This window comes from Spermophilus citellus (genome assembly GCF_964194105.1).
Source record: "Spermophilus citellus genome assembly, chromosome: 3".
Taxonomy (NCBI): domain Eukaryota; kingdom Metazoa; phylum Chordata; class Mammalia; order Rodentia; family Sciuridae; genus Spermophilus; species Spermophilus citellus.
Window position 1 is genome coordinate 149,867,503 of NC_138184.1, and position 15,440 is coordinate 149,882,942.

General features: G+C 38.9%; 1 protein-coding gene across 3 annotated transcripts in view; it reads right to left on the bottom strand.

Moving 5' to 3' along the window:
• The window catches only part of DNAH11 (dynein axonemal heavy chain 11), a 278,938-nt gene that overhangs the window by 151,375 nt on the left and 112,123 nt on the right, over nucleotides 1-15,440 (bottom strand). For all 3 annotated transcript variants that reach the window (XM_081287176.1, XM_081287175.1, XM_081287177.1), the window contains 3 exons: nucleotides 10,823-10,973; nucleotides 7,449-7,580; nucleotides 3,984-4,157 (listed from right to left, as the gene is read on the bottom strand). In XM_081287176.1, the coding sequence (XP_081143302.1) occupies nucleotides 3,984-4,157; nucleotides 7,449-7,580; nucleotides 10,823-10,973 (457 nt within the window). The remainder of the gene's footprint in view (nucleotides 1-3,983; nucleotides 4,158-7,448; nucleotides 7,581-10,822; nucleotides 10,974-15,440) is intronic.

Genomic DNA, 15,440 nt, shown 5'->3' on the forward strand with positions numbered 1-15,440 from the left:
TCACAAGAAATAGGTGTTAAGTATAATAATGCATACAGTTTGTCATTGGGTTCGAATACACTGAATAGCAACTGCATCATTCCAAATTGAATCATGACATGAATATTTACTCTAGAACTCTTTTTATCTCAGTGGTACATAGGGCCTACTGGAAGCTAGTCAGTTCTGTGCCACATTAAAAAGGTCTTTTTTTTTCTTTTCTTTAGAGGGACAGTTTATATATAAACCTTATATATAAACCTTTCTCGGTCTCGGTTGCCATCATTTGCTTTCTACTTTGGCTATTGGCTCTTTTATTCACATGTTAGTTCTAATAGTTAACACTTAGTAGAGCTCAATGTATGCTAGATAGTTTACATGTATCTTGTCACATGATACAGGTACTATGGGGAGATTTTTGTTATTATTTCCACTTCAGAGATGATGAAGCTCAAGCTTAAAGAACATAAATAACTGGTGATAGTGACTAGCACAGCTGGCTTGGAAGTGGTACTTGGATTCCGACCTGAGTCAGTCAGGGCCTAAGCAACATCTTACCCTCTACATAGAATGCCCTTCAGAACATCAACTCTGGAGCAGAACTGTCTGGGTTCAAATCTGACCTGCTGTTACAGTGTGACCAACTCTTCTTAGTTTGCCCAGAATTTCCTACTTTAAAATTTCAAATCTAGCCTGGTGTAGTGGTCCATGCCTGTAATCCCAGTGGCTCCCTATCTATCCCAGAAAGCTGAGGCAGAAGGATAACAAGTTCAAACCCAGCCTTAGCAACTTAGTGAGGCCCTAGGTAATTTAGTAAGACCCCATCTAAGAATAAAAAATAAAAAGGGGTTAGGGTTCAGTGGTTAAGTATCCCTGGTTTAATCCTGGGGACCAAAAATAAATAAATAAATAAATAAAATTCAAATTTAGTGTTCTGAAACTCCCAATGTCTCAGGCAAACTAGGATCATTGGTTATTCTATATCCACTACCAGCATAGCTATGGACTGATTTCTTAATCTCTTCCTATTTTCCATATGTAAGAAAAGGGCTAGTAACAGTCCATATCTTAGGTTACTTGTAAAGATTAGACAATCTATTTAAAGCACTTATGAGAGGCCTGGTGGGGACTTATTATTACTGATTTCCATGGTTTTCTTCTTGGGTACCAGGGATTGAACTCAGGGGCACACAACCACTGAGTCACATCCCCAGCCCTATTTTGTATTTTATTTAGAGACAGGGTCTCACTGAGTTGCTCAGCGCCTCACTTTTGCTGAGGCTGGCTTTGAACTCACAGATCCTCCTGCCTTAGCCTCCTCAGCCACTGAGATTACAGGTACGCACCACTGTGCCAGGCCTCCAAGTTTTCTTCTAACACATTAAGAGTCTGTTAACCCAATAAATACATTTGGCACAAATGTGTCCAGAGTAAGACTGCTAGATCCTCACAGCTCTCTGTTGAATAAATGATACTAACTGATAAGGTGCACCAACTTCATGATACCAATTTTAACATCTTCAGTATTTTTGATTGAAGATTGAGAACATGATAGAATCAATCAGCTAGATAATATTGTTGAGTAACTAAAATTCAGGTAGTTTGAAGATTTCAAAATACATAAAGTAGACTTAAGGGACATCATTAGTTGCCTCCTCCTTTTTCCCTCCTAGCAAAGTTCCTACTTTATCTAGGCCACCTCTTGCTTTCATCAATGGTCCCCACAGGTCCATGTGCTGAAGGCCAGGTTACAGTGTGGCAGTACTGAACAGTGGTGGAATCTCAGAAGTAAGGCCTAGTGGGATGTCCTCAGATCACTGGGGGCAGGCTCTTAAAGGTAATTTTGGGATCCCGGTCTCTCAGCTTTAAGGGAATAGAGACAGGACAATATTGGGGAAGGTCATGGGACTTCTACAGGAAAAAGCCATCTGACTACAATCATGTGTTATCTTTTTAGAAAAGGGGAAAATGACCCCAAAGTTAATTAAGAGATTTAAAAGGGTAGCACTGCCACCTGGGCCCAAAAGGCACAGCCCTGGAGGATAAGGCTATCTCCTCCTCAGTTTCAGAAGGTGGGCCCCTTCTCTGGCTTCAGTGGGCCTAGCGGCTATAAACCAGGGCCTCAGGAAGGACTATTGGATAGGATTATAGGGGTGGGGCTGGAACGTTGGGCTGAGCTCAGGGACAACACTACCCTGATAATGGGCCCAGAAGGTAGGGCTAACTTCTCAATGGATCTTGAGCCAAAGAGGATTATTCTCAGTTGTAACAATCTAACTGAAGTTGCTCTACTAGTTTTTAAACATTTTGGGAAACTATAACCCCTGTCTACCTTCTGATTTTTTTCCTTTGGAACAAAAATGTCTATCCTATGCCTGCCCACTGCTGCATTTTGCAATCAGATAACTTCTCCAATTTCACAAGCTAAGGTTTGAGACTTACAGTTAAGGCTGGAAGGGGGAAAGTCTTTGGGGGCAGTTAGGATGGGTGAATATATTTTGCACATTTGAAGGACATGAGTTTTGAAGACTCAGAGGACAGAGCTTTGTCTTCCTAAAATTTAGGTATTGAAGGCTTAACTCCAAGTACCTGAGAATGTGACTTATTAGGAGACAGGGCCCTTGGAAGAGGCAACTAACTTTTTTTTTTCTTTTTAATATTTATTTTCTAGTTCTCGGCGGACACAACATCTTTGTTGGTATGTGGTGCTGAGGATCGAACCCGGGCCGCACGCATGCCAGGCGAGCGCGCTACCGCTTGAGCCACATCCCCAGCCCCAGGCAACTAACTTAAAATGAGGCCACAGGGTAAGCCCTAATGCAGTGTGACTGAAGTGCTAATGTGAAGAGGAAATATGGACACGGGGGAGAGGAGGCAATGTGCAAAGATGTGTACCCAGAGAAAAGACCATGTGTGGACAAGCAAGTGCAGGAGAGGAAAAACGAAACCTCCAACAAGCTCATCTTGGACTTCCAGCCTCCAGAATGGTGAGAAAATAAATTTCCATCATTTAAGCTGCTCAGCCTGTAATGTTGTTATGGCAATTCTAGTGAACTAACCTAAGGAGGCTCCTAACACAATGACTGGTGGTACAAACTGGCAGATTTGAAAACACACACACACACACACACACACACACACACACACGGAAAAGGTCAGTTGAGGACTGGTGTTGAGCCACCATAGCCAGGGAACACTAAGTCCACTGGCAAACACCCATAGCCCAAAGAGGGGCCTCACAGCTCTCAGAAGGAACCACCCCACTAACACTCTGAACCTGAATCTCCAGCCTCCAGAGCTGAGCCAAGGGTTCCTGGGGTCCCATTTAGTTTGTAGTACTAGTCCCAGCTCCAGCAAACAAACTTTGGATTTTCTGTGATGTGACCCTTGGTGCTTTCTAATACAAACTATATTCTATACATACGGTGTTGCTTGAAATGATGAAACTCCAAGATGAATCAGAATGACATGATTTTGAGAAAAATAAATAAATAAAATGGAAAAAAAAACCCATGAAAGTAGAATAAGAAGAGGGTCGATCTCAGAGAAAGAAGAAAACAAGATTCATTTGGATTTGTCAGCTGTCTTGGGAATCTAAAACAACCACATTAAGATTAAATGTATTTATTTTATGGCTCACGGGGGAAGTAAAAGATGAAAGCTGTATGTGAAAAGTGCTAAGATATTAATACAAGGTCAGATATAAGAACCAGAGAATTAACAGAACAAGGACTCCAATTTTTTACAAAACCCTTGAAGTCTCTAGGAAAACTAAAAAAAAAAAAAAAAAAAAATCTGTTAACAGAATTAAGTTGAAATAAACTGGGAGAAAAAAGGATGTTGCAGAAATAAAAGCCTCTGTCACTAATCATTCCTGTACTTAAGATTCTTCTGAGAAAAATGTTATATGCTGAGCATATCAACACAATAATAATTTATCCATCTGGCAAGAAAGAAAGACTGTCTTACAAAAGGGCTCAAATACTGCTGTAGCACACACCCACCTGCAGAGGTACATCTGGATCCATGGTAAACTGGGGGATTTTGTCAGCCCAAGGCAAAAATTTCTTAGTTTTGTGGTCCAGATAATAATCAAAGATTGTCTCCTGGGATGGAAACTTCACTGCTTTCATCTCTTTGTGCCACCACCGGCTGAAGTTGGCTGGATAATCAGAAAGCTAAGCAGAGCAAGAGAAATCTTTATTGCAGCTTTAAAGGTAATTTTGAAAGCACCAAAGCCCCTCCAAAGCCTGCTCAATACAGGGTTTGCTGTACACAGAAGAATAATCACAAAGGAAACTTCTGGAATGGAATCGAGAAACTCACCAAGTTTAATAAATAACTAGACATTAGTCATGATGAGTATTACTGCCACAGAGGTAGAAAGCTGTAATTGCCACATATCCATGAGGTACAAACACAGTGGAATAGTTATTAACTTAGAAAGCAAGATAGTTAGGTGGACCTCAGTTATTCAATGAGTTACTGTGCAAATTACTATGCCAGGTACCACGGGACAGTGGTTATGAAGTGCTGGTATTGATTTATACCCATGTTCACACCAATTGATGGGAAAATGAGAAGAATAAGAAAAAAGGAGTACTTTTAAAAATTGGTAAGATTGATTAAAATACTATCCTTTATTCTCAGTTTATAGACTCCTTAGTCCTTTTGTTGTTAAAATCTCTCTCTCTTTTTTAAACAAAACAACAGTACCACTAAATAGGAATTTTATATATGCCTTTACTTAAAAAGTAAATGGATATATAAATTAAAACAAACAAAAAGTAAATGGCTAGCAATCCCATGTCATTCCAACAAAACAATATTGAAACTTTGTTGATCTTTGAAATTCTGTACCTGAGAACATCTGCAGAAGGAGAGAGAAATAGAGGAAGGCAGGGCTTGTTTAAAGTAAGGCCCAGGGTAAGAGGTCTGGCTGAAATCTTGAGACCAGTTCCCAACTTCCAGGCAGTTTTCTTGACTAAAACATACTTATTTTTATACAATAATAGGTAAAATAGATTTTTGTTGCTAGATGAGGATTTAGACAATAAAGGAAAGGAAGTGGCATCTGTGTGCCAATAACAGTCAAAACCCTTGTCAATCCAGAGGGGGACCTGGCCCAGCAACTCAGACCATAGGATGGACTGACCTAGTGAATTTTGGTAAAATCCAAAAGCATTATCTAAGTCCACTGCTTTAGCAATCTAAGACCTCAACTCCCAGAAAAAATTCTTAAATTTGCTTTTGCTTTGATGACTCTATGTCCTGGAACTGTGGCCCACTCTTAGTCTTTGCAGGGAGGGCCTCTCCTACCACCTTCTAAACCTGCCCAGCTCATTCTCCAACCCTCTGCCATTGACAAGTTAATGAGTTTAGACTCACATTATTTTCAGATGGTAGCATGAGATATTTTATCACCCTAAAAAAAATTGGTCTTACACCAAAGCAAACTAATTTGATCTTAATTCATGGACTATCACTTGCCTGGCACCCTTTTCTAGAGGAAGAAATTTGCTTCACCTAACAATTTCATCATCAAAATTATTTTGGTGAAAAATTTTTATCAATTCATTCATTCATTTTATCAATTCATTCATAAACTAAAACACTTTATTTTTCTATAGTGAGGAAGAAAACAGTTATGAACTCCATGATCAGAGTGTACTGGGAAGACATGAGGGTGCATAGATGGAAGCAGAGGCTAAGCTAATGAATTCAGGAGAAAGCAGGTACCATGACCCTTCTACAAGTAGCATTGGCCACTATAAGCTAGGAAGCACTTGGAGATTACAGAAGGAAATTTAACTTCTGACAAGGGCTGTTATAAGATCCACACAGCCAAATGAATACCAAGTTTATTTATAAGTTATGGTAACTAAGTGACAAGAAGCAGAACTGACCCAGAGATTACATCAGCCCTTTATTTTAGCACCTAGAGCAAGTAAACCAACAGAAATGTGGGTCACTGTTGGTGTGATGCCTTCCAATATAATTTCCCTGTTCACATTTGGAAAGACTTGGGATGCCTGAAAACTGTGTGACCTCTGTTTTTTACGTGAAGATTCAGGGTTATGCATGGAAGCACTATGACCATGATATGTTCTGAGGTACCCTGGAAGATGTGGCCATTGGAGAAAGCAGACTTGGAAGGAAATGCTGCTGCTACCATTTCCCATCAGTAGTACATTGAGCAAGGTACTTCACCCCCTGAGCGGAACTTGATCTGCACAATGAGGATACTTTGAAGACTTACATAAAGATGACATGAGAGAAATCCACACGGAGGTGGTTAGTGGAGATGAGACCTGCCTGTTTCTTTCACTTTCGTAAATTAGGCTATTTGTGTATATGGGGTGTATGTGTTTATGCAAAATTTCACTTTAAGTGTTTCCTACTGGAACTCAGAAGCCAAGAAAAAAAATTTAAAAAAAAGAAGGGTGCAGGCAGGATAGATTCACTTGAAGCTGAAGGAAAGAAACTGGTGCAAGGTTGACAATGGTTCAGAGATGATTATCCTGGGAAAGATCCTCTGTGGGAGCAACTAGAAACAGGGAGCCCTATCTGAAGGTTACTCTATGCCATGCACTGAGTCACCACCACCACTGCTGCTGTCCCACCCTGCCAATTCAGATGCAGAAGCCCCAACTGCCCACACAATGGTATTAGGAGATGGAGCCTCTGGGAGATGATTAAATTCAGATGAGGTCATGATGGGATGAGTATCTTGTAAGAAGAGCCAGCAGAAATTGCTGCCTCTGTCACATGAGGACACAGAGAAGAGGCCAGAAAGATAGTCCTCAATAAAACCCAATCACTCTGGCACCGTGATCTTGGAATTCTAGCCTCCAGCATGGTGAGAAATCAATTTGCTGTTTTGGCCACACTAAGGTATTTGTTATGGCAGCCTGAGGTAAGCTACTGTGAGAACTTGGGGCAATCTAAAGATGACTGACTCCTGCATTTTTGCTATACAAATGACAGTGAAGGGACAGATTCAGCAGCTATTTTGTAAGAGAAACTGAAAGATTCTGAGATCACGGGATGTGGAAAAAATGAATGGTGATTTTCCCACATTTTTAACTAGAGCAACTCAAAGGAATATATCACTAAGGTGAAAAGAGATTGACGAGAAGGGGCAGATTTGGGTGTAGGCTAGAGGAAGAGGTGCGTGACAGCACAGAGTGTGGCTGGTCTGTGGATCAGCAAGCGGCTGTGATGCTCTGGAGGCAGGTGGACACACAGCCTCAAGTTCAGAGGGGTGAGCTGGGCTGAAGGATGTGGACTTGCACTGTCAGCTGAGGTGACAACTGCCTGCCTGCCTGGGATTGCCTCCAGAATGCACAGACTCAGGAGAAGGCAAGGCAAGCAGAGGAGTTACCACAGCATTACAAAACAATAGGAACCACATATCAACCCCCAACCCTGCAAGTAAAACTGGGCCTATAAACTATTTCTCAACATACCTGATCTCGAAGCAGGGTGCCTCCAAAAGCCCAGATACAAGCAAAGACAAAATAGACTTCATAAACTTCTTTTGGGCTATCCAAAGGTACATTTTCAGGAGTCAACAAACACTCCAAAAGAGTGCAAATGGTCTAAAGAAAAAGAAACAACCATTCATTTGGGGCAAAGAGTTTTTTAATGGGTTCAAAAGACTTTTTATTACAACTCCACTTTATCCTTAGGAGATTATATAATTTTTCAGAACTCTGTGGCTTTCAACATTGGGAGAAAGAAAAATTATTGCCTTGGGCATCTAAGTCAATCCCCCAATTTTTAAATAGAATCACTTTAGTCAATTTAATACTCTAAGTAAAAAGAAATTATTCAAAACAAAAATTTAAAATTGATAATTACTGGATAAACCAGGAAAATATATGAACTAGGAGGAAAATAATAATGAATATTTGTCTATTTTCATTCTTTATAAATAGAGATTCATAGTAACACGGTATTCTGTAATTTGCTTTCTAACTTAAAACTATATTGAAGCAAGGCACGATGGTGCACACCTGTAATCCCAGCGGCTCCAGAGGCTGAAGCAGGAGAATCACAAGTTCAAAGCCAGCCTCAGCAAAAGCAAGGTGCTGAGCAACTAAGTGAGACCCTGTCTCTAAATAAAATACAAAATAGGGCTGGGGATGTGGCTCAGTGCTCGAGTGCCCCCCGAGTTCAATCCTGGTGCCAATATATACATATTATATATATATATATTTATAGAAGACATCTTTCCTCATAGGTAAGTGATGATCTGTAATATAGTTGTGGATGAATCTTTAAGATTCCAGTAGACAGGCAGGCATTGCTAAACCTATCCTCCTGGGGACCCTAGGAAACCCACTTTTCTCTGGCTTTGGCAGCCATTTTTTCCACCTGGTGTCATAAATTTAGAAAGCTGGACTGGCAGTCTTGCCAGTGGCATTTTTTTGGACAGCAGACTACATTTAACCTTGGAAGAAATGCTGTTCAGGAACTTGTTCTTCAAACCCTGCAGGTGAAGCATGTTCAGAGCAATCCCTTCAGTACTGCAGCAAAAAGCTTTACCATATGAAATATAACCAGAGATAAACAAATTTAGGGCTAGTTTCCTAAAACATAAAATGGTTCTCTTTAATTAGCATTGTTACAGACCCTAAAAATGAAAGAAACTCTTGTCCCAGTTTTTGGAGGCAACAACAGAATTTGATCACTATCACAAACCTACACAGTAATGCAAGCTCAGCATTGTTTTTTTGTTTTGTTTTGTTTTGTTTTGCACCAGGGATCAAACCTGGGCATGCTTAACCATTGAGACACATCTGCAGCCCCTTTTATTTTGAGATAAGTCCTTAGTAAGTTGCTAAGGCTGGTCTTGAACTTGCGATCCTCTTGATTCAGCCTCCCAAGTCTTTGGGATTACAGGCATGTGTCATCATACCTGGCTGAATCTTTCTTTTCTAGCCATGAAAGATGGAGAAATGTTTTTTTTTTTAAAAATAATTGAGAACTGTTATATTGTTAAATCTTCTTGCTTTATTTCTGTTTTACATTGTCCATGTTTACCAATTTGAAACAATCTTTTAATAGAACTCATCAATTTGTTATCAGGAAAAACCTCAGGGTTTTGCTCCAAGTAGAAATCACGTTGCCTTAAGGAACAGTTAAACAGACCAAATGGTCTCAATGTGATGTTATTAGGTGAACACTCTAATAAGTCATATGATTATTCTATTTTCTCCCATAGAATTTGAAAAACACTTTGAGCTCTGCATCAGCAATTAACGAAATCACACGTTAATCCTCATTCTCAAAGAGTTAATATACTTTAACAATTTTTTTTTTAAAGAACTGTCCTATACTGGAATTTCTTAAAGACAGCCATTTTAAGTCACTCTCTTGTACCCTTTGGTCCTGAATTCTTATAAGTAACTAGAGAAAACTACTCCATAAGACAGAGGCTTACAAGGAGCTAGGGGTAAATGCTATTTCTGTATACTACAAAAGGAAGAAGTGAGAGCAAAAGTCACATTAATTCCTACTGACCTATTTTCACACTACTCTTGAATGAAAAAGTTCACACCAGAGAATCGCACAAATACACAAGTCAACTTGAGAAAGAACACGATCATGGTTCTGCAAGGATTACACCAGAGGAAGTCTAATTAGGCTAACCACATAATTAATTCATTATGAATAAATTCAGACCTGCTTTCAGAAATAAATTATACCTCAGATAATTACTGTTGAATACTATCGTTTACTTAATTGGTGTGTGAATTATCCAAAAACCTGAACTTTCCCTTCTTATTATGCCTGCCACTATTTCTAATTTAGCTTCAAACAAAATTTGGTAACAGTAACTTAGTGGTAACAAAGTAGTTAGAAACCAATTTTGTTCCTACAGGAAAGGAAAAAAAAAAAAAAAAAAAGGTTTCAGTTGTGACCCTTCTGTGAAGTTGGATATTTCCAAGGGCTGGGGACAGCTTTTCTTCACGCTGAGATTATGATAGCAATCTTCATTTCTGTGCACCGTAAATTATTTCCTTTTGCTTCCATGACAACAAATCATACATACCCTTCACTCTTACCAGCTGACTTACAAGGAGGATCAGAAAATTATCCCAGGAATATTACAAACTCTTCATGCAGATTGACATGTAATCAGGAATACTTTGGGGAGGGGGAAGTCTGTGAGAAAAAAATTAGGATGCCCCCCCTTACTCACTGTTGGACATCTTTAATTGCACAGATTTATTTTATTCAAAAAATATACTGAGGCTGGTCCCAGAGGTGTGCACCTGTATTTTCAGCAACTCTGGAGACTGAGGCAGGAGGATCACAAGTTTGAGGCCAACCTTAGCAACTTAGCAAGACTCTGTCTCAAAAAATATAAAGGGTTATGGATGTAACTGAGAGGCAGAGAGCCCCTGGGTTCAATCTGCAGCACTAAACAAAACAAACAATCCCAAACAACCTTCTCTGGGGAAGTTACATAGGAGTAGAAAACTAAGGCTGCTTGTTCTTCTAATTCTGTTACAGGAATATGATGACTCCATTAATTCATTCAGCACCTGCTACATGCTAGGAACTATGTACATCTCTGAGCATAGGAAAATGAATATGGCTTCAGCCCTTTGGTTCACAATCTTGAGAAACTGATCACAAACCCAAATGACAACACACTGCAACAGCGTGTGATAGGGGTTTGCAAAACGTTCCAGGGAAACCTGGATCTGAGGTAGGAGCATCCCAACAATCCCAGAAATCTTTCCACCTTCCTATGCAAGGAAAAACATGCACTGTCTTGATCAAGCTCCATCAGGATTTTGGTTGTCAGATAGTGTAACTGAGGACAAACCTGCACCAGGCTATTCTCTGGAATTGAGGTGATGGTTTTAAAGCTTGTTCTCAGCTTATCCAAGCATGCCGGAACATATTTATCAAAAAGAATAGTTAAATTGGCCTTTTCTGATTGATGCTGCCTTCTGTCTATCCAACTGGCCACATACCTGAAAAGAAACACAGAAAAGCTTTTACTGAACACCAGGCTTGAAAAGCAGAATTTCACCACGTGCAGAGCTCCCCTTAACACAGCTTGCTGCAATACTTCAGGAATCCCTTTAGTGGGGTCATTCTGTTTCTCAAAGCAGAAATATTTTTAAATGGCCCTTTAAAAACTTGCTTTAATGGCCATTTTTAACTTAATGAAAAGAATGCAGAAGAAATTTCTAATAGCACTTAGAAGCCAAACACAACAGAGGGCAAAAGAGGCCATTATACAGCATTTAGAAAGAAGTGCAGTCTGTCATTCCCTCAGGGCAAGCCGTTTTCATGGAGGAGGCCTTATTTATGACAATAGCCAGGCATTTTTCTTGATTAATTTGGCATCAATTATTTAATAATGAGAAATCAGTTACAAAAGAGGTAAAAATTCCATAGGGGCAATTTCAAATGTCCTCCTTTTCCCCTGGACTCAACATTTCTGACAACCAATAGCTGATAATGTGTTTCCAATCACAGGCTCTGAAGTAGGATCTCATGCTTTTATAAATTTATACACATATGTATGTATATCAATCTTAAGCTTATAAAATTTTAATTTTGATACATTAAATACATCTAACATTAATAATCTATGTATTAATACAGCAAACATGACTTAGTACCATCCAGAGTAGTCTCTGGGGGTGAACTAAGAGTTGCTAAATGAAAAATAATCACTGAGGAAGTCCTGATCCAGGAGGAAGCAGAGCTAATAAATACACTCTGCAGCTGGGAGGGCAGTGTGGCCACAGGCCAATGTAGCTACACTTTGCTTTAAGCAAATCAGATTTCACATTTTGAATATTGTACAAAAAGCTCACTTTGCTTTCCACAACACTTCATGGTAGGGTTTATTAAATAGTCAACTATCTTACACTATGGTTAGACTTACAAAATGACAGCTGTCAAAACTTTTGCATGTCCAAGAGGAATGGTTCTCATGGAAGTCTGGTTAGGAGAGTGATTTGATTTAGGAGAGTGATTTGATAAAGTTTATCTCAATGCTAGTGACAGTGGGTACCACATAACAATGCAAAGCAGGTTTTTATTGCCCATCATCTGCCAGAATAGAATCTTGGTATCGAGAGTTTATCATGGGAGCAGGGGAAGAGGACTGTGCAGGGAGACAAAACTCTAAAATTCAGACTGCCTGAATCGTCATCCTAGTGCCATCATTTTTTAACTGTGCTGAGACAATAATAATAAAGATTATCTTCTGAGAATTGAACAAATATAAATGTACAAAGTACTTAGATTACTACCTGACACATAACAATTCTCAGTTAAGGTTACCAATTAGCACCTGGGTTCAGATCTTGCCTCTTCATCTCTGTGCATTGTGAGTGAAGTAGTGTCTGGTAGGATACAGGAACTGGCAGCTGTGATTGGTATAAAAAATACATGTCCCGTCTCCCCCCAAATCTCTTCCAAGTGTGTGAGGGAGCAGAGGCCATTGCAAGAAAAACTAGGAGTAGTAGCCTCAAAAATAGCCCCAAAGTTTCTGCATTTAGGGATAGGTAATTACTATTCATTGAGCCACAGTGGTAGTATCCAAAGTCCCAAAGGAAATTGACCAGACCCATAAGCAAATGATGATCTTGTATAAATGGCCTCCACAAGTGGCATGAAGGAAGCAAGCTCTACCAAACCAGGAGACCTAGTAGAAGAGATTCTGACCCCCACAAGGAGGACAATGAGTGACCTCTCTTAGGGGTCAAATATGCCACAGTGCATAATATGTCAAAATTCTCAACAAGTATAAATAGTTTAAAATTTCAGAGAGAGATTATTGCTAAACTTTCAGAGTTAGGAATAAAAGTAGATATTTAAAGGATAGAAAATTTATAAGGAAAGACCATTATCTTCAGCCATGGCAAAACTGAAGACATAGACCTGTATGTGTTTCCAATTCTTTCCATTTCACAAAAAATCCTTTTAATTTATAAAAGATGCTATAGATTTGATCATGATCAGCTGAAATGTACCACTATCATAGAATGGTAAAATTGGAAATGATATCCTAAAATTGCATTTTTATCCCTTGCATACCTAAGAGATTACTCACACTGGAGCCATGGCCTCAGGAAATCCCTGCCTAGTGATGCCCCTTCATGCATCATCTTAATGCTAATTTCTAGGTCACTAACAGAATCTTTGACTTTGAAGGATTTATGAATGAGGTTCACACTGTCAGCTGTACTGTTTTTCCCTTCCAGAAAAGCTCTAGGTTTATTACATGAAGTCTAAATCCCTGAGGTTTGGAAATCAGCTACTAGAATCTCCAGGCCTCTAAAAACTTTTAAAATGATTACTCAACAGTCTGGAGCTGGATCCTGTCAAATCAGGTTAGCAAAAAGTCATCAGACTAAGAGTCTGCTCTGAGGGCTGGGAATGTGGCTCAGTGATTGAGTGCCCCTGAATTCAATTCCTGGTACCAAACAACAACAACAACAACAAAAGAGTCTGCTCTGCATGGCAAGCTTTAGGTTTGCATTTCACGGAGGCCTGGAAGAGTGGTCCAAGTCAGCAGGACATGCTGATTCACAGTGTATGCCCTTTATTTCTGAATCTGTGTACTAACAAGTATATATATTCTTCAAAGACGAGAGAATGCAATTGCAGGTGTAGAAGACAATGATGTCATCTGATGCAAGGGAGAGAATTAGTCACACAAAGCTGAAAGGACATTTTAAGCTGAAGTAATAGAAGAAAGTAATGATCTGAAGTTGTGGCTCTCAAAAGTTATTAGTAACCTCTTTTGGAACAAACTAATTCCAGATATAGCTCCACCTTTTCCTTTTGTTATATACAAACTAAGGAATACATACTAGTAAATCCCATTTGCAATGTGATACTCACTTTCAAGTAATTTTAATTTCAATAATTTATAGCTGGACACAGTAGTGGGTGCCTATGATCGCTGCTACTCAGGAGATTGAGGCAGAAAGATCACAAGTTCTAGGCCAGCCTTGGCTACTTTAGTGAGACCTTGTCTCAAAAAATAGGGGGAGGGGTGAGCTGAGGATGTAGCTCAGTGGTAGGGCATTTGCCTAGTAAGTACAAGGTCCAGGATTTAATCCCTACTATTAATATACTATATACTATAAAATTACAATTGAATTTTAAAATTTATTGCTTGTTTTCCCTTTCTGTATATTCTCATGCCTTTCTACTAGAAAAAAAATCATCATTGATTATAATCTTGAGAAACTGTCTTTTAATTCTCTTCTGTCTCCATTTCTTAAGATCCTAACAGACACATGCACTGTTGAGTAAACTTCCAGTAAACTTATTTAGAACTGAGACTTAAAATACTATTATATTTCTGCAGCTAGTCATATGCTGATGTGATTTTAAGGATGTTGTTTAATCTGATATGATCCATATCTGTAAAGTATGACAGAAATTAATTTGAATGAGCTCAGTGAATTTTAATTAAACACAAATTTTTTTGGTTTGTTTTTGATACTAGGGATTGAATGTAAGGGTGCTTAAATACTGAGTCACATCCCCAGCCCTTTTTTTATCTTTTTATTTTGAGATAGGGTCTTCCTAAATTATTTAGGGCTTTGCCAAGTTGGTAAGACTGGCCTTGAATTTCTGATACTCCTCCCTCAGTCCCCCAAGTCACTGAGATCACAGGTATGCACTTTAACAAAAATGTTCTAATAAATTTAAGTGATGTTGGCACAATCTTTATTCCCTAAATGGTACCCCACATGGATATTAGGAACATAGTATTTCATAATTTCTTCTGCCCATAGTTCTTTCTAATATAAGCTTGGAAAATATATATCCTACTTTTTTTTTTTCCTCAAAGAGCCTAGACACAATGACACACTGGTAGCAATGAACTGATCTTGGATTCTAAATACCATTTTTACTAAAAGTCATTCCTTCTAGTTCCTTGGAGGAATGGTTGATTTGGGTCTCAAGTGAGGAAAATCTGAGATGAAACAGAGGCATCAAAATATCTGAAGACTTAGGAAAAGTGAAAAAAAAAAAAAAAAAGAACACAGATAGACTAGCTTGAGCATCCTCTTGGCAAAATTTATGACAATCGAAAATACAAAAGAATCTTGGTAGTGGGTCATAATCCACTGAACTAAAAGAAAGAAATCAGACAGAAAATAATAGGAAGAAAGTAAAGACAGAAGAGAATCAGGTCCAAGAAATTTCTTCACAACAAACTGTCACATAATACATGTAAACAGAATGACTGAGTTAGGAAATCACCATTTACAACCACTAGTGAGACATCTTTAAGACACTTGACTTGTTCTTTCTAAAACAGTAAATGCCACAAAAGAATAAGATGGGCGAGTGTTCTGGGTTCAAGGGGACAACAGAGATAATGCATCATCTTTGAATGCTAGATTTAAAAAAAAGGAAAGGGAACAGAGTAAATTACTGAGATATTTGGCAAAATTAGA